General features: G+C 45.0%; 1 protein-coding gene across 1 annotated transcript in view; it reads right to left on the bottom strand.

Moving 5' to 3' along the window:
• The window catches only part of FZD3 (frizzled class receptor 3), a 62,461-nt gene that overhangs the window by 10,921 nt on the left and 31,948 nt on the right, over positions 1 to 19,592 (bottom strand). Inside the window, exons 3-4 of the mRNA XM_054063599.1 lie at positions 15,564 to 15,760; positions 13,241 to 14,258 (exon numbers count right to left, since the gene is read on the bottom strand). Coding sequence (XP_053919574.1) covers positions 13,241 to 14,258; positions 15,564 to 15,760 — 1,215 coding nt within the window. The remainder of the gene's footprint in view (positions 1 to 13,240; positions 14,259 to 15,563; positions 15,761 to 19,592) is intronic.

Raw genomic sequence — 19,592 nt, 5'->3', positions numbered from 1 at the left:
CACATGATATCAAAATTACTGGCTCAACATATTCATGCCAGGTGCTTGAAACAATTCCAAGCAAAAGCTAAAAGAAATATGGAGCACCTCCCCTACAAGGACAGGCTGAGAGAGTTGGGCTTGTTCAGCCTGGAGAAAGAAGGTTCTGGGGAGACCTTCGAGAAGCCTTTCCGTACTTAAAGGGTCTCCAGGAAAGCTGGGGAGGGGCTCTTGATCAGGGAGTGCAGGGATAGGACAACGGGGAATGGTTTGAATCTGAAAGAGGGGAGATTGAGATGAGATCTTAGGCACAAGTGTTTTGCTGTGAGGGCGGGGAGGCCCTGGCCCAGGTTGCCCAGAGAAGTGGTGGCTGCCCCATCCCTGGAGATGTTGAAGGCCAGGTTGGATGGGGCTTGGGCAGCCTGATGCAGTGGGAGGTGTCCCTGTGCCATGGCAGGGGCGATGGGAGTGGGTGGGCTTTAAGTTCTCTTCTGACCCAAACCATTCCATGATTCTGTGAAGCACTCAAAGCCAGGTTGGATGGGGCTCTGAGCAACCTGATCTGGTTGAAGATGTCCCTGCTTGGGAAGGGGTTTGGACTGCATGAGCTTTAACATTCCCCACCCAAACTGTTCTGCGATTCTATATAAGCAATAATGACAAGTTTCTCAAGGCTGCAAAGGAAAATGGCATCAGAGCCGAGAGGAGTACAGCAGATCTCTCACTCCCAGTGCTGAATGAGCTGTTTCTCACTCCGCTTTCCTCCCATAAGAAATGTTTTGAATTCCCACAAGCCTAACAGGGCTGGATATTTGAGGTCCCTCCCAACCCAAATCATTCTAGAATGATTTGATGATCCAGACCTCTGCCCTCAACGTCTTTCAGAAGACTTCTTATATATTGCCAAGCCATAGACTCAAATCTACAAACACCGCAAATCTCCTCTGGGCCTTAAAATCCCTGATAACAGCTTTCCTTCTAGATAAAAGCCTGTCTTACAGCATGCTGCTGTGCTCAGACTGTCAGGAGCTGCCTTTCCCTGAGGGCAGACACTGTCAAGGAAACAGAGACCAGAAGGCAGCCAATGGCAATGTCCTTCAAGACAAGAACCTTTTCTAGAGGAAAGACAATAGTGGTGGGGATTCTCCATTTCCCTTCATACTTGACTGCTTTCCCAGAGGTGCAAGAAGGGCTTGTGTGCTCTGGCAACATGAGAACTTGGCAATTTAGTCAAGCCAGCAGAAATCAGTTAACATTGTTCTTGAGCAACAGCTTGTTCATTGCACGTTGAGTTGGGCCTGCGTTATAGGAGGATGTGACTGGAAAGCCTTATAAAATCATGGAATGTCATGCATTGGAAGGGACTGACAAAGATCATTGAGTCCAGCTCCTGTCTCTGCACAGGACGATCTGAACATTCACAGCATGGTCTCAGGGCATTGCTTCTGGAATATTGTTAAGCCTGGTGCCGTGACTGCTTCCTTGGAGAGCTGTTCCAGTGCTCCACCATCCTCTAGGGGAAGAACCTTTTCCTGATGTCCAGTCTAACCTGCTCTGGCACATCTTCCTGCCATTCCCTCAGGTCCTGTCATTGGTCACCAGAGAGAAGAGATTAACACCTGCTCCTTCCCCTCCCCTTGTGAGGAAGCTGTAGACCACAATGAGGTCTCCCCTCAGTTACTTCTTCTCCAAGCTGAGATAGACCAAGTGACTTTAGCCGCTCCTCATATGGCTTCTCCTCTAAACCCTTTACCAACTTCGTGTCTCTCCTCTGGACACTCTCCAGTAGCTTTAGATCCTTTTTATACTGTGGCACCCAAATCTGCACTCAGTACTCAAGGTGAGACCACACCAGCGCAGAATAGAGCAGAACAATCACCTCTTTTAACCACTGGCAATGCTGTGCTGGATGCATCTCAGGGCACGGTTGGCACCCTTGGCTCCCAGGGTGCCCTGCTGGTTCAGAAGCTTGACAGGCTTCATGAACCCACGTGAACACTAGATTGCATGGATCCAAGGCCCTGAACCGAATTTCTCTTGCTGTGCAACTCCAGGCTTTCAGAGGCATTTACGGTTTGGGTTGCATGCTCCACACTCCGTTCTTTTCCGCTCAGGCATGTCTGGTGAGCAGCACAGGCACCACTGTCTTACTGAATGAAGACCAACAAACAAGTTCTTTCAGATACAAAGACTGCATATATGAGAACGAGATTTCCATAACCCAATTTTTTTCTCTCCCATTAGCTGGGTCAGTGTAGCAGCTGGTTTGGTGCAGATCACCCAACAGAAATGTTGTTCCCTTGGCAAACACAAAAAGACATCAGTTTGGGTACATGGTTTCCCTACTGAAACAATGCCTACACAGTGGCAGGTGTTCAGAAAGGAGGTTAAAACCATTGATTTCAGCATTCCTCCAGGGAAAAACAACACTTCTTTGTACGCCCACTGTTAATTTAAGATGCTCATATAACTAATTTTGGAATATTTTCCCCTTCTGCCCCCGAAAAATCAATCATGGTTGCTTTTTTAGAGACAGAGACCAGTGGCCTCTTCCCACTAAAATGTATGAAATGGCAAATTAATGAGCTTGCTGTGTATGTGAAGTGAAAGCACCAACACAACACCTGTCCCCCTCCTCTGGGGCACAGTGCCACAATAATACTGCTCATTTGATATTTCCCTAAGGATAAAAAGCAATGAAATTCAAATTAACCCATTCCTTTGTTGAAAATTGGAGCAATGAGGAAAAGACCAAAGGGAATCAGACCAAACAGTCTCACTTTCATAGCCATTTCCATCACTGTCATTGCTTTGAGACTTAGAATATTATGCTCCCGCTGCTTGTTCCCCAGGAAAATGCAGTAGGATGTGTCACTGTAAAATAATATTATTCTTCTAGGTTATTAGAATCTTGCAACTTCCTTGTTTTACTCTTTTCCAACAAGAAAATCCATGCCACCATCGGGCTGCACGTGCTGAAGAAGTAGTAAACTAAAAGCAGCTGAAAACAGGTCCCAGCTAACCTGATATAGCCCTCATTGAAGAGCTCATGACAAAGCCAATCCATACTCGGATCCTCAGAACACCTCAAATCTGTGTAAAACAGTCGCATGGACTTCCCTGCATCCAAAGGGAACAAAAGCTGAGATGGGGCTCTTGATCAGGGACTGCAGAGATAGGACAAGGGGGAATGGTTTTGACCTGAAAGGGGGGAGATGGAGATACCAGGGAGAAATTTATTGGTGAGGCCCTGGCCCAGGCTGCCTGGAGAAGTGGTGGCTGCCCCGTCCCTGGAGTGTTGAAGGCCAGGTTGGATGGGGCTTTGAGCAACCCGATCCAGTGGAAGGTGTCCCTGCCCATGGCAGGGGGTTGAGACTGGATGGGTTTTAAGGTCGCTTCCAACCCAAAACATTCCATAGTTCTATGGTTATAATGACAAAGCATCAACCAAAAAAGCCAAGAAAAGAAAACCCTAATGAATCAGAAAATCTGATTTCTATCAACCTTGCTGCTAAAAAAGTACTTGGATTACAGTTTTTGCCAGCTGAATACTGCTTCTGGCAGTAGATGTTCTTTATTGAATTCATTCGATTCTTACAAGGCAAAATTTAGCAAGCTCACTATGACCCAGACTTGGAATAAATCCCCGTTAACAAAATCCCACTACTTGAATGAAGACATTTGGCATGAAGCACACAGAATAAAAGCTACATCCTTGGCCAAGCCAAGTCTTCCATTGCTGCAGCCAGCAACGGCACGCCAGCCTGCTCAGCTCTCCAACATCATCCTGAAATCACAGAATCATGGAATGGTTTGGGTCAGAAGGGACTTCAAAGCACAACCAGTTCCAACCCCCTCCCATGGGCAGGGAAACCTCCCACTGCATCAGGTTGATCCAAGCCCCATCCAATCTGGCCTTGAACACCTCCAGGGATGGAGCAGCCACCAATTCTCCGGGCAACCTGGGCCAGGGCCTCACCACCCTCACAGGAAAACATTTCTGCCCAAGATCTCAATCTCCCCTCTTGCAGCTTAAAACTATTCCCTGTTGTCCTATCCCTGCACTCCCTGATCAAGAGTCCCTCCTCAGCTTTCCTGGAGCCCCTTTCAATACTAGGAGGTCACTCTAAGGTCTCCCCGAAGCCTTCTCTTCTCCAGACTGAACAACCCCAACTCTCTCAGCCCGTCCTCATATGGGAAGAGCACCAGCCCTCAGATCATCTTTGTGGTCTCCTGTGGACCTACTCCAACCAATCCCTGTACTTCCTGTGCTGAGATTCTTATTCTTCCAGATTCTTATTTATACCAAAAAAAAAGAGGGATTTTTATTTTCCTCAGTTGAATTTTGGAGCTGCACCTGACTCCTGATGAGGCTCAGCTCATGTGGAAAGCAAACCTTCATACATGTTGGGGAGAGATACCATAGTCTTCACCTGCATTTACTTTTCTAGGAAACAGAAGAATTTTCTATTAAGAAGAAATAACAAACAGAAAGATGATGCTGGGGAGCACTGTTTGTTCATACAAATAATGTAAAAGAAAAATCAGGCTTGAAATGCGTGACTATTTGTCACATTCTCATGCCATTTAGCCCAGCCATGTCTAAGCTATGCAGATGTTAACCAGGATTAAGGCACATACAGAACACATCCAACAGATCTGGACCAGACTTAGATGAACCTAGTTCACATCTCTCATTATATACCGTCATTACAATAGAATCATAGAACCACAAAATCATTGAGGTTGGAAAAGATCTCTAAGCTCATCCAGTCCAACCATCAGCCCAACCCCACCGTGACAACTAAACCATGTCTCAAAGTGCTACAGCCACACATTTTTTACCCCCCCCCAGAGATGGGGACTCCACCACTGCCCTGGGCAGCCTCTGCCAGTGCCACTCTGGATCACTACGGAAAAATTCCCAAAATATACTGCACCTTGTGTTTCCGTACCACCAGGACAAGTCATTTGATATAACGCAGAGATACTCTGTTAAAGATTTTCTCTTCATTAAAGATTTTCTCTTTGCAAGCTGGGCTACTGCTGTTTTGACGCGACTGTTCAACTTCTCAAAGCAACTCTAAAACCCAGTGAAAGCAACCATAATTGCTAATGAATGCATTGTTAGTTGGAATTTTTCATATGCTAATTATAGGCAAATTCATTTAATTTATTAAAATTAAAAGTCAAACCTTGTTTGTGGTGACGGATTTCCTAACGCGTGTACTGAAAGGCCCAATTCTGACAGTTAAAAGTGACTGGTGCTTCAAAACCAGAGCAACCAGACTTCCCATCACTGTTTTTGTTGCCATTTTAATAGCAATTGAGTCAGTGGAAAAAAGAGTTTCCTTAATAATCAGAATTAAAGGCAGTCCTAGATCACAGAATCATAGAATCATGGAAGGGTTTGAGTTGCAAGGGACCTTAAAGCCCATTCAGTTCCAATCCCTGTGCCATGGGCAGGAACACCTCACACCAGACCAAGCTGCTCAAGGCCCCATCCAACCTGGCCTTGAAGACCTCCAGAGATTGGAATGAAACCGAGAACTCAAAAATAGCAGATCTGACCTCCTTTGGTGAGCCCCCCTCCACAAAATACTGAATAAAGAGAAAAATAAAAGAAAAAAAATGACCTTGAGGAGTCACACTTGGGTACAAGTACAAATCAACCTGTCTGAGGATGATGGTTGAGAAATCAACATCACCCTTTGTCTCCACCTCCGTCAATCCAATTAAAACACCAGCCCGAAATGAGTTGTGTGAACGAAATGATTGCTTTCACTCAATATGTTAATTGACTGGAAATTGCATCCATGCCAAGGCAAGGTAAGAAAACACACTGCAGTCTGTGTATGATTTATCAAATGATTTATGCCCTGAGTGCGCATGAAGACGGTGCTGGTGTTACTAACGCTGAAAAGGAGAATTCGATAAATTCATTTAAGTATATTTTGTTCCATGAATGTGTTATTTTTCCTTAGCACCTAAACAAGAAAAAATTAACAGAACCACTGCTAGGAAACAGTGTAATACTGTGATTAATGCTGTTTGGAGCTGACATTATTTTTGTCTTTGCCTATCTCATAATTCAGATTTGCTCAGCCTCTTCCGAGTAAACAGCTATAAGGAAAACATGTTTTCATCTGAACCTCTGCTTTTTTTTCAGGACAGAATAATTACACTCAACAAGAAGCAATTCCTGAGGGCAGATTTAAGCAAATCCATTACCTCTTCTAAGAGGAATTCTAAACAATAACTCATGAAAAAGAGGGGGGAGGAGAAACTGAGATTTATAGACATCTCTAAATATATTCTCTTTATGCCTGTGCCACACGCAAGACATCTCTTAACAAAGCCTCTGTGCTGTATCCCGCTTAGCACGCTCCTCTGCCTGCTTCTGAAGACCCACAGTTACGCAGATGGCAAAGCAGCTGAGACGTTTTGTATTTAAAAAGACAGTAACAACACCCCTGATTCCATGCAAAACCTGGAAAATACAGCCAAATACACAGGCAAACTGCATCCCAGCTTACTCTGTGCCCCAAAAACACAGCCTCTACATCTCAACAATTCCTTCTTGCCACTGGTTTTGGCAAGATGTTTGCAAGCCCCATCTTTTCTTCTTGCTGGTCCGTGCGTGCAATTGTTCGAAAGCATTTGTGCATGAAAATAAAGCCGGTGTCAACAGGGGTTACCCTTCACCCACACCACGGCCATGGGAAAAGACAGGCTGCGACAGGAGCGTTTAAGCGCACGCGAGTCAACTTTACCATGGCAAAATTTAAAATCCCTGCAGTAAATTCAAACGTCCATCAGGGATTTTGGAGAAATACAAGTACAATTCATAAAGTAAGGGTTTTTTTCTTTGTTTTTCATCTCTTTTTTTGGGAGATGGGGGAGAAATGAAGAGATGCCTCTGCAAAACCTGAGCTGGAATGTACAGCAGCTCCGTGTTTCTTTTGCTCTTGCCCAGTTTTATTTAAAAGGCGGCGTTCTGGAATCTAGAGTGAAGGAACAGCAGAGCAGATGATTAAATATCCCCATGTTCCTGGTGCTCAGCCTGCCCTTCCTTTACCACCACAGTTGCTTTTCAGTTGGCACTGGGTCACAGGAAAGCTTCCTTGTGTGGAAACGGCTCTGCAAGGTGGCTACGCACAGCCTCTGCTTCCAGTAATGCTCCTGCCTTGTCTGTTCAGGGCACAGTAGCGGAGGGACAAAGCCATGCCGAGGAGGAAGGAGACACCCCTACACCTGTTATGTGGGCAACCCTTAAAGAAGATGCCAAGCAAACAAAGCAATTTATAGTTGTTAGTGATTCAAAGCAGTATTTTATCACAACAGTGTTAATTTTGAGACTTCTAAAGTGATCTTGAACGTTGACAGTGTGATTAGATCAAAAAGCACATTTGTGAAAATGGGAAGCAAGAAAACTGACAAATGCCTGAGCCAAAAGTATCAGCAGGCAGCAGAGATTAATCTTAATATTAAAATCCATGCATTAAAATAATCTGTAACATAGTATAATTTCATTATTAATGAAACTACATTAGCAAGCTTGTGCGTTGTTTTCCTTTGTGCCTGCAGCAGACATACATAACGCCATTGCCAGACAAGAGTTGCCGTTCACAAACATTCTTCCCATTTATGTGTTTGGTATCTTAGGTGACCACAACTAATCCTCTCTTCTCTGTCTGACGCCAGCAACAAACAGGAGTGAGCGGGTGAGAACTCCCATCTTCAGTAAAATCCCATTTGGCATTATTGCACAGCAAGAGTGAGGTCTAGCCTGGGAGCAACATCGGTGGAGCAGAGAGGAAAAATCATCGGCTGGATTCACTCTCCTTTAGAAACGACATTTGGCATTATAGCATTACCACTGGGCTGGTACTGGGTGAATCTGGCTTCAAGAACTCAGCTGGTCAAAAAGGCACTCAAATGTAGTTGTGTTGTGCTCTTGTTCTTGCAGAAAAGAATCTTCTCCATCAGTAGTTGAAATATGCTTATATGATGCTTAAGAAGGCAAAATTGTCTGTCCATGGGATTCCCAAGTGGGGTTGGTCCATACCAACCCAACCTATTCCATGAGGTGTTCAAGACCAGGCTGGATGAGGCTTTGAGCAATCCTATCCAGCCGGAGGTGTCCCTGTCCACTGCAGAGGGGTAGAACTGGATGGGCTTTAACGTCCCTTCCAACCCAAACCATTCCACGATTCTAGGATTCTACGCCCTTCAAGGTACTGCCAGCCTAGGTGCTTATTTATGTCCTTTCTTTGAAAACAAGCAAAAATTGTGCTACCAAGCTTTCCTTCTGGGATGACTGTTACTCACACTGGGACTGGGGAGAATCTAGAAAACGTGCTTAAAGGATGTTGAGGCACACCCCTATTTGAAGGGGAGAGATTGGAAAAGAACCCCAACCTGTCCTCCTCCATCCACAAAAACTTCCCCAGAATTCTGCAGTAAAATTTCTAGCACAAATACATCCAGTCAGAGCAAACGTGTCTCCTTCCAACACACAACTGATTAAGTCGGTGTACAATCCCTCTGAACAGCCAGTGAATCACTACAAAAATGTCCATTTCTCTCCTCCAGCCGGAAATGAGGCGAGGGCACTTGGCTCAGATGGAGACATCTAAAGTCATAGAATCATAGAATGGTTTGGGTTGGAAGGCACCTCAAAGCCCATCCAGTTCCAATGCCCTGCCATGCACAGGGAAACCTCCCACTGGATCAGGTTGCTCAAAGCGCCATCCAACCTGGCCTTCAGCACCTACAGGAATAGGGCATCCACAACTTCTCCGGGCAGCCTGTACCAGGGCCTTCCCACCCTCACAAGAAAAAATTTCTTCCTAAAATTTCATCTCAATCTCCCCTTTTTCAGCTTAAAACCTTTTCTCATTATCCAAAAATCACATAAATTAATGCTTCTCTTTCCTCTTTTTCTTCTTTTATGTTTAATACCTAAATTAGTTGTCTCTCCCATCACCACGTTGCCCAGCCTAGCCCTGAGGCATTCCTGAAAACGCTGGAGAGCCTATTTACCTTTGGATTTCATGGAAATGCATCTTCACTCAGGCCATTCTTTTCAGAAAATCTGATGTCGTGGTTCAGCCCGATAAACCTTTTCAGGCCTAAACCACCTCACACAGTTCAATATAGGACTGATAAAAGAGGGAAAAGCTGTCACACCATGCTTTTTCACCAAGAATGCAGCCACACTTCCTAATCTTGGGAAGATGACAATTACCACTTCTTCCACCTTGGAATGTTCCTGGCATGATAGGGGTTAGAAAAGCTGTCTTGACCACTTGAATGCCTACTTTCATAACAGAAACATACGTCACCACCAGTTCTGTGGACAGACTTTGCCAGATACCTGTTTCACTTTGTAACTACATTCATCCCAGTTTTGAGAGGTATTTTCGTACTGGGGCAGGTCAGCATGTCCCAGTTTGACCGCCTTTTTAATTTCCAAGAGGAACAGAAGTCAGATGCTCTCCTTGTAAAGAACAGAACACTGTGGTGCCTGGAGGACAAGAATGTGTAACAGCGCTAAATGCACTTCAGACTTTTTATTTTCCCTTTTACAGTACTTTTTACCTTTCACCAGCTGTATCTGAGGTGAGATGTTTGACAGAAAGAAACTTTCAACTTTTACGGCGAGGGGGATCTAAAACCTGTCTGGACTCAGTCCTGGGCTGACCTAGCTTGAACAGTGGCATTGGACTGGATGATTTAGGCTGCACCTGGAATCCTGGGGTCAGTTTTGGGCCCCTCAGTGTAGGAAGGACATCGAGTTGCTGGAGCGTGTCCAGAGGAGGCCACAGAGTTGGAGAAGACTCTAGAGCCCAGGGGTTCTGGGAGGGGCTGAGGGTCCTGGGGCTCTTCAGTCTGCAGGAGGCTGAAGGGAGTCCTCATCGCTCCCTGCAGCTCCCAGAAGGGAGGGTGGAGCCAGGTGGGTGCTGGTCTCTTCTCCCAAGTAACAAGTGATGGGATGAGAGGAAATAGCCTCAAGTTGCACCAGGGGAGGTTTAGATTGGATATTAGGAAACATGTCTTTCCTGCAAGAATGCTGAAGCCCTGGCAGAGGCTGCCCAGGGCAGTGGTGGAGTCCCCATACTTGGAGGCATTCAAAGAATGGGTAGCCATGGCACTTCAGGACATGGTTTAGTAGGGATGGTGGTGTTGGGCCAACAGTTGGACTGGATGAGCTTAGAGGTCTTTTCCAACCTTAACGATTTCAAGATTCTATGATTTCCAGAAGTCCCTTCAGCCTGAGTGATTCTGTGCTTCTGTACAGTGACTGGCCAAAATTTAATCCCAGTCCACCATTTCACGTGAATCAGTCACTGTGGCATGTGCTTCATCAACACACTAGGGAGAAATTGCAAAGTAAGAGAGAGGAAAGAGGCAAAATTTGAAAGCTCATCATTGCGTCAGGACTGCAGCAGGACTAAGAATTTGTTCAGAATGGAACAACAGAACTTGTTCATCACAGGAAGGACACGGATCTGTTAAACTGGGTCCAGAGGAGGCCACAAAGATGATCTGAGGGCTGAAGCAGCTCTCATCCAAGGACAGGCTGAGAGAGTTGGGCTTGTTCAGCCTGGAGAAGAGCAAGCTGCGGGAGACCTTAAAGCAGCCTTCCAGTAGTGAAAGGGGCTCCAGGAAAGCTGGGGGGGGGCTCTTGATCAGAGAGAACGGGGACAGGATGAGGGGAAGCAGTTTGAAGCTAAAAGAGGGGAGATTGAGATGAGATCTTAGGAAGAAATGTTTTCCTGTGAGGGTGGTGAAACACTGCCCCAGGTTGCCCAGAGAAGTGGTGGCTGCCCCATCCCTGGAGGTGTTCAAGGCCAGGTTGGATGGGGCTTTGAGCAACCTGATCCAGTGGCAGGTGTCCCTGTCCATGGCAGGGGGCTGGAACTGGATGGGCTTTAAGGTCCCTTCCGACCCAAACCATCCCATGATTCTATAAAAGCAAAAGATGCCTCCCCAATCTGACAAATAACCCTAATGACATGTAGTTAAGTCAACCTAGGGAACACCCGGCTAGCCAGAAATGAGGATCAATCATAAAGGTATCTTGTTGTTTCCTCCATTGCAGAGACTTCCAGGGAGTATTTAGGCAGTCACAGGAACACTAAGTCTGTTTTGCATTCTAACACCAGCTGCTGAGCCCTGTTTGGTTCCGCAGCAGTCCAGAGAACCTGCAGGAAATCCTGAACCCTGCGGGATCTCCTGCGTGAAGCAGTCACACAGGAGGGAGGTAGGGAAGCCCACCCACTGCAGCTGCACAGTCGGACTGTTCCATTAGCTGTTCTCTCGAATGAGTTCCTGTGGCATCTTCCTCTGATGGCAAAGATGATGGAACAGCTGAACAGACTAATGAATCTTTAGCCTCAGATTTGCTGGTGTCAGAAAAACTGGTGACGCAAGCAGCAAATTCCCCACAAGGCTGTTTAAGGTTTGCACGTAAACCCTGTGTCCATTGCAGAATCAGCTCCCAGCTCTCAGTTCAGGGCAGTCTAACCCAGACATGGTTATTCCAGTATGTGAAGGTAATTAAATAACATCAAGGCTGAGAAAAAATACATTTATACATATATTATTTTGCAACTGAGTGATACTCTCCACAAAGCTTTAAATTTTCCCCTAAATTAATAAGAATTTTTACCTGCATGATCTAAGATTAAAATTATTTTTCCCCACAGCTTTGGAAAACTGTTTCAATTGTAAGTCTGCAAAGATTAATTAGGGAAGCACGTTTAGCTTAAAAAAAATGTGATGGGTTAGGAGAAAAACCCTTCTAATACTCCCCGGGGTCTATGGGTCCTTCAACCCAATTTGATGTGAATGAAACCATTATTGTTCTTTTGCCTCCCGCTGAGCCATTATGGTAACGGTTTTCCAGAGATCTGAGCAGCGTTTATTCCTCAGGCCAGGATTTTGGTCCTCAGGCATCAGACGTTGTGAAGTTTAAAGTAGGTTTTGTTCAACATTCTGAGAAAGCAACACCCTTTCAATTTTATAGGTTATTATACACATTGTAGATAGATATGAGCTGGGTATTTGGGATTAATGCAGAGCAAACTGCATGCCCCTCTCCCCTTTTCAGCATCCATCAGTTTAACATATTAAAACCTGTGGCAATGAAGACTCAATCAAGCAAATGAAACCAAACACACCCACCAACAGATATTTCCTGCCATAAAAATGCTCACATGTTGGATAGCAAGGAAGAGTCACACCCTAATAAAACCTAACAGAGAAAACAATGAAAAGGGTTAAAAGGCAATAAAAGGATTATTATCGAGCTATACAGACTAAGCCAAACCTTTAAGCGATATTTTATTGCATTAAAATATGAGCTTTGATGGCCCAGCTGGTGTTTGAGTGCTTTAGAGCCAGAATACCAACTTTTCTTTACACTGCTGTGCGTGCAGCTGTATAACAGTCACTGGCTGTGCAACCTGCTTGAAGTACGGTTGCTTCCAAAGAACTTGTAGGAAATAGCTATGTAACATCATTCCCAAACCAATTTGCCACTCTGGCTCCAAAGGGAAAGGCAGGGTTTGAGTCATTAATACTTAAATGCTTCCTTTGCAACTGCACCAGCACAATATTGCAGTACAGCGGGCTGTTTGGTATCAGCGCTCTGAGAGGCTTCTCTTCCTGCGAGAACTCAGTTAAATAAACGGAGCAGGTAAGGGTAATGGTCTTGAAAAACCAGAACTGAAGCTCTGGATTTCTTCAGAAGACACTTCGAATATGATTTGATACAGACATTTCTGATACATGCATAGACTGCTCTAAACCAAGCACAAAGCCTCTAGGCTAATCAAAGCAAAACTACTACAGACGAACAACAAAAACTGGAGAACACAGTCATGAGGTTGATGACAACTCCATATAAATGCCAAAATTCTATCCAGGCAAAACTCCCAACACATCTCTAACGACCAAACCCAAACTTATTAAGTCCTGTTCTTAATACTGGTTTAAAATATCATCTTTATATCCTGTATAGGGCCCATATAGCCCGGAAACTCCACATAAACCCACCAAGCAGCTGCTGCAAGCCCCCGTTTTTCCAATAATATCTACTTTTCCAGACAGCCTAAGGCATTATCCAAATAATTTGAGTATGGCAAGAACCTTCCCTTGTAGGAATAGCAGCACTTTCAGGTAGGGATGACAAGTCGGTCTTAACATATTCCCTCATTATCCACTTCTGAATACGTCACATTGGTTTCCTCACCTGATAGGGGCACGGGATGTGATATTCCCTGCAGCGTTCCTGGATCCACGTTGTCTCCCACACACCTCGATAAGCCTGCTCATAGAAATAGCAGCCAATTACAACGAACAGTGGCACGAGGTACAGAACACTGAACACGCCAATCCGGATCATGAACTTCACTAGTTTGTCCTGGTTCTCTTTTTCTAACGGGATTTCAATGCGAACCCGATTGAGAGAGATAATGCCAGCTAGCAGAAGGGAAACTCCAACCACAACATACAGGCAGAGAGGTGCAAGGACAAAGTATCTCAATGCATCCACATCATAGAGGCCAACAAAACATACGCCGCTAATATTGTCACCTTCAATTTTATTCATGGCTAAGAGGATGATGGTCAGAGTTCCTGGAATGCCCCAGGCACTGGCATGGAACAGCAAGGCTTTCTTCTCGATGGCTTCACTGCCCCACTTTGGCACAGCTGCCAAGAACCAGGTGATGGTAAGAATGACCCACCAAACGCTGCCGGCCATGGTAAAGAAGTAGAGCACCATGAAGAGCATGGTGCAAGCTTTGTTGTGAGAGCCCTGGGTCACCGTGGAAGCCTTGTACTGGGCAGGGCTGGATGCATTACATGCTACTCGGTCTTCAAGCAGAAAGCCGATGAAGAAAATTAATGATACCATCATGTAACAGACAGCATAAAATATTATCGGTCTTTCTGGATAGCGAAATCTTGTGACATCAATGAGGAAAGTTAAAAAAGTAAACAAGGTAGCAGAAAGGCAGACGATGGAGATCACTCCGATGAAGTAGCGAGCAAAGGAGAGCTCTTCACGCCGAAAGTACATGTTTGGGCAAGGAGGGGAACAGTCTCGTACCCTCAGGAAAGAGTAACCCAGATCAGGGTCTATTTTCAACTCCTGAGGACACCAAAAACCGTAATCCCTCTGTACTGCCACTGGGATTTCTTCTGTGGGCTCCCCAGCTATGTTGAGGTCAACGAGACGAGGGTACGGCTCATCGCAATCTGGGAATCTAGAAAGAAAGAGAAGAAATATTTACAAGAATATACTTTGCAAGGACAGGTAACATTCTGAATTCAGACAGACTAAGTGTAGCAAAAACAAAGACAATCCAAAAAACGGGTGATCCATGAAATACCATGCTATGGTTAAACAAACTCTAGACTCTTGTCCCAGAATGCAGTAGATGTTGAAATGATAAAATAGGTTTAAAAATAAATGGACAAGGCGCCCACTGGGGCTTTCAGTATCAAGATGGGGATTCAAAATACACCTCAGGAAGTCTATAAATTTACGCTTACTCTAACTGAGACTCTGTGCCCAAGAAAGCATGATTTTATAGAACCTTTCCCTAAGGAACTGTACTATCATGCACTACCATGCAGGACAGTGAGCCAACTAGACCGAAATTCCAACCTAGCACTGCTACCAGCATTAATACATTGAAATTATTATAGAATCATAGAATGGTTTGGTTTGAAAGGGACATGACAGCCTACTCAGTTCCAACCCCCCTGCCACAATGATGAAGTAAAGCTCTGACCAGAGTCTCAGGGCTGTTAGAGATGCAGCCTTAAGTTCTGAAGGGGAGCCTGGAGGCATTCCATGCATAGCAGTCCAGTTCCTCCCTCTGCCAGAGGTTATCACCCGAGCAAGTACAGCAGAAGCTCAATCTGCCTGCCTCTACACTGCAGTTCATGCAGCACCAGCACAGTCTTAGCAGTTTTAGCTCTGGCTTTGAAATTTCCCTCCCTGGGCGTTACTGAGGAGATGGGATATCCTAAGGGGCCCAAGCATCTGTTCAGACTTAGAGACATTTTTTCCTGTGAGGGTGATGAAGCAGAGGCCCAGGTTGCTCAGAGAAGCTGTGGCTGCCCCATCCCTGGAGGTATTGAAGGCCAGGCTGGATGGGGCTTCGAGCAACCTGATCCAATGGGAGGTGTCCCTGACCATGGCAGGGAGTGGGAGTGGTGTAACTGGAAGTGCTTTAAGGTCTCTTCCGACCCAAACCGTTCCATGATTCTATGATTACCAGATTAGCATAAATGACAGAGGAGAAGAAAAATAGGTGAGTATATTCATTCATTTAAGACCATGCACGTCCAGTTCACAGTAATAGCCCACTTTCAATTTATGTCTTGGACAGATGATAGAAACAAGAACTCAGTTTCCATCCCAGGAAACAAGCTGTTACACAAATGGAAGGGAAAACAAGGGCACTTGTAATGGAACACATTAAACAACTGTTTCAGATCATAAAACACCTAGATTGTACTAAAAATTTATCCTGCGATTCTGAAAAAACTGATTTGTTTACCTGGTGCATTCCATATCCTCGGGCCAAGAGACCCCAAACATCTCCATGAGCTTGGAGCACTCACTGTACGCTCTTTGACAGAGTCGGCGACAGGGGAGAGTGACACGGCCATACTCCATGCACACTGGAGCGTAGAGGGCGCACAGGAAGGGTCGAAAATCTCTGGAGCATTCTAAATTCACCATTGGATGAAAGGGCTGGAAAAGAGAAGGGAGAATTCAGGAGCTGCAAACAGCAAGTTTGTAGAACGCTTCACCACTAAGATCTAATTTGTCTCTTAGACAAATTTCACAACTGTAACTACAGCTTTCTTTTCCTGAACTTTGCCTGTTGGAAGAAGTGAGTATCAAGAAGCAATCACCATAACACAGCAATTAGGGATTTCAGGAAGACAGCAACCAAAGAGCGTGGGGACAAAGACAAAGAATCACAAGGGACATTTATGTACTCGATTTGCATTAAAATCAACAAGAATTAGCTAAAAACCTCTGAAGATAGAGGCTTAACTCCACACTATTCAATAACAGTGATATATATACACGATTCCTTTTACTGCCTTTCCCTTTAGACATTTCATGAATCGCTAGCTGCCTCTTTAGGAGAATAACATGAAAAACCTGCATTGGGCTGATGAGATTACAGTCTGAGGAACGTCAGATAATGCAAGTCTCCTTGGCACTATAGAAACAGAGCATACTGTGACCTTTCAAATATTATTTTCAGATCATGACATAATAATTGTAAACAATCTCTCTGCTTCTTGAATCTCTTCAGCAGGGCAGTGTTCATATCTTTGTACAAAATGCAAACACAGGATGTTTTCTGTTGTGCTGTTCCCACAGCATCTTGTCCAACTGAAGAGAACCCATCTGTTAAATTGCAGTTCCATCATCAGAGTTTATCTGTAGACAAAGGCAGCCCCAACGTGCATGCTATCATTGTTACTCAAACTTTCTTACAGGCACAGAACCTTCCAGTTTCCGGAACGGGGCTGTAACCACAGTGAAGTCACGTTAAGTGTGTCACTGCTTGAGCAACCATCAGACAGCACTGTGAAATCAAAGCCTGAGAAACATGAGTCAGACAAAATAACTGGTGCCTTGTGCTACTGTGTCGCTTTATAACAGGTTTAAGTAAGGGTGACAGCAACACTCCTTGGAAGCAGGGAGAGAAAACGTACCATCTGAGGGCTACAGCACCTCCCATATGAGCACATGACGGAGAGTTGGGCTCGTTCAGCCTGGAAAGGAGGAAGCTGTGGGGAGACATTAGAGCAGCCTCCCAGTACTTGAAAGGGGCTCCAGGAGAGCTGGGGAGGGGCTCTTGATCAGGGAGTGCAGGGATAGGATGAGAGGGAATGGTTTGAAGCCGCAAGAGGGGAGATTGAGATGAGATTTTAGGAAGAAATGTTTCCCTGTGAGGGTGGGGAGGCCCTGACCCAGGTTGCCCAGAGAAGTCATGGATGCCTCAGTCCTGGAGGAGTTCAAGGCCAGGTTGGATGAGGCTTTGAGCAACCTGATCAGGTGGGAGGTGTCCCTGTCCATGGCAGGCAGTTGCAACTGGATGGGCTTTTAAGATCCCTTCCAACTCAAACCATTCTATGGTTCTATGAGTAAAACAAACCAGCATGTGCATGTTGAATCACTCCACTACCTCCTAGTCACAGAAACAGAATTATGTTTCAGTAAGCCCCTTCTTTTCCTTGACTTACGTTTGCAGTCATAACCTGAAGGAAGAAGGTGACAGTTGCTTGATGGCAATGCTAACACAAGCTCTGCTCTAGATAGGGTTTTTTTATAAGAGGTCCATTATCCCAACTCCAGTTTCCTCTCCTCCACAGCCAGGCAGGATTACAGAGCAAGAATTCTCCTCTTCAGAATTTGTGGTGCAATAGCAGGAGCCGAAATAAATCTGCTATACACACATATATATATAAACCTAAATCTTGTAAATGGAGTGGAAGAGCAGGCTGTGGAGCTATCACATGTTCAAATAGCAATTTCCTGAGAAGTATTTTAAAGCAATTCAACATTTTTCCAAACTATAGCACAGAATGGATCCAACAGCAAAAAACAGGCCAACTTCTTTGGCAATATAAGTGGCAATTACTAGAAATTATGAGAAGCTCTGGCGGAGGCTGCCCAGGGCAGTGGTGGAGTCTCCATTCCTGGAGAGGTTCAAAAATTGCATTTCAAAGTCATGGCACTTTGGAACATGGTTTAGTAGGCACAGTGGTGTTGGGCTGACAGTTGGACTCGACCACAGAGGTCTTTTCCAACCTTAATGATTCCATGATTTTAAGTTTCGTGTTTCACGTCTTCCTTATCACATCCTTACTCTTCAAATTCTTCCTACACACTTCCTTTGCTCTGCAGAAGTTTAATTTTTTGAACGCAAGACACAACCATGCTATGATTTCATTGATTTTTAGTATAATTATTATTTACCAAGCTGATTTTATCTTCAGTGCAACGCGTTTTTGAAAATGTTGTTAGGTGACAACAGCCATGCGATTTGGCAGGAGCGGCATGAAGAGCAGGACAAGCCTTCAAAGCTACTGACAAGGAAAAAGGAAGTGGTAGTTGAAAATTATTTACCTTTATAAGGTCATTGCTACTCAAGGAACGCTTTCTATTTGGCTGGACATTTACTTCAGGTGGATCTATTTTTGAATCGTCATTGCCTACAACACAGTTAAAGCTCTTGCTTGACAACAACGATGCAAGGAACTGATTTTAGGTAGTTATGAGACCTGACAGGACTGGAACAGCATACAATGATGCTGAAGTCTCCCTATATTTGTGGAAAAGGGGAAAGAAGAGAACAACTCCACTTTCATTTTGGGAAGTGTTTAGCTTTCCTTTTTTTCAAAGAACCTAGTAGGCACAGTGGTGTCAGGCAGATGGTTGGACCGGATGACCTTACAGGTCATTTCCAACCTTAATGATTCTATGATTCTACAACCTTGAAAATAAGAAAACCAAGAGCTACCTGCTTAACGCCTGCCCCTCTCTGCCCAGTCTTGCCTCCTGCCACTGCAGTTTTGCATGTACCCATACCTAAATTTCAAGTTCTCATGCCACATGTTCTACACCTCTCCTCTGATGCATCTTCCACTAAGAAAAGATGGTTCAGAAATCCCTCTTTGCCTGCTGCTTCACCTTCATTAAAATCTGTTTGGTTTTGGTTGGTTCAGGAAGATTCCAGATTATCTCAAGGTGTGCATGTAAGAAAATGGTGTGAACAGAGCTCCAAGTTGTGGCTGGTACAAATCAAAAGGAAAAATTGTAAAGCAAGTTCAGGGGAAGAGAAAGGTGCCAGTATTTCCTTCTATCCTGTTGACATCCTTGTATCCTCGTATCCTTCTGCTGGCAGATGGCTGTTGTAATGGCTTTCAGCCATCTCCAAAGGACACTGGGCAATGGGTGCGAGGGAATATCCGGACTGAGACAGGAAATGTCCAAATATAGGGATGCAGATGGTGTTCTTAGAGAATTGCTCCAGGGTCTGAAAGACAGCTCTCAGTAAGAGCAGCATTCCTGGCTCTGGCCTTCAGCAGCTCAAAGGCAAAGTTACACGGTGCTCAGACACGCACAGTGTGAGACACCTGCCTAAACACCAGCTATCTAAGATGCCATTTGTTTTCCAAGACATCCACATCCAAGCCCGCACCTGGAGCCCTCAGCACAGGAGGGACATAGATATATTTCAGTGGGTCCAGAGGAGGCCACAAAGATGATCCAAGGACTGGAGCACCTCCCATCTGAGGACGGGCTGAGAGAGTTGGGGTTGTTCAGCATGGAGAAGAGAAGTCTCTGGGGAGACTTTAGAGCAGCCTTCCAGTACTAAAAGGGGCTTCAGGAAATCTGAGGAGTGGCTCTTGATCAGGGTGTGCAGGGATAGGACAAGGAGTAATGGTTTTAAACTAAGGGAGGGGAGACTTAGACTGGATACAAGGAAGAAATATTTTACAATGAAGGTGGTAAAACACTGCCCAAGGAGGTAGCGGATGCCCCATACCTGGAAACA

The sequence above is a fragment of the Cuculus canorus genome, chromosome 3 (genome assembly GCF_017976375.1).
Source record: "Cuculus canorus isolate bCucCan1 chromosome 3, bCucCan1.pri, whole genome shotgun sequence".
NCBI classification, from domain to species: Eukaryota; Metazoa; Chordata; class Aves; order Cuculiformes; family Cuculidae; genus Cuculus; species Cuculus canorus.
This window is presented reverse-complemented; position numbering and strand designations above follow the sequence as displayed.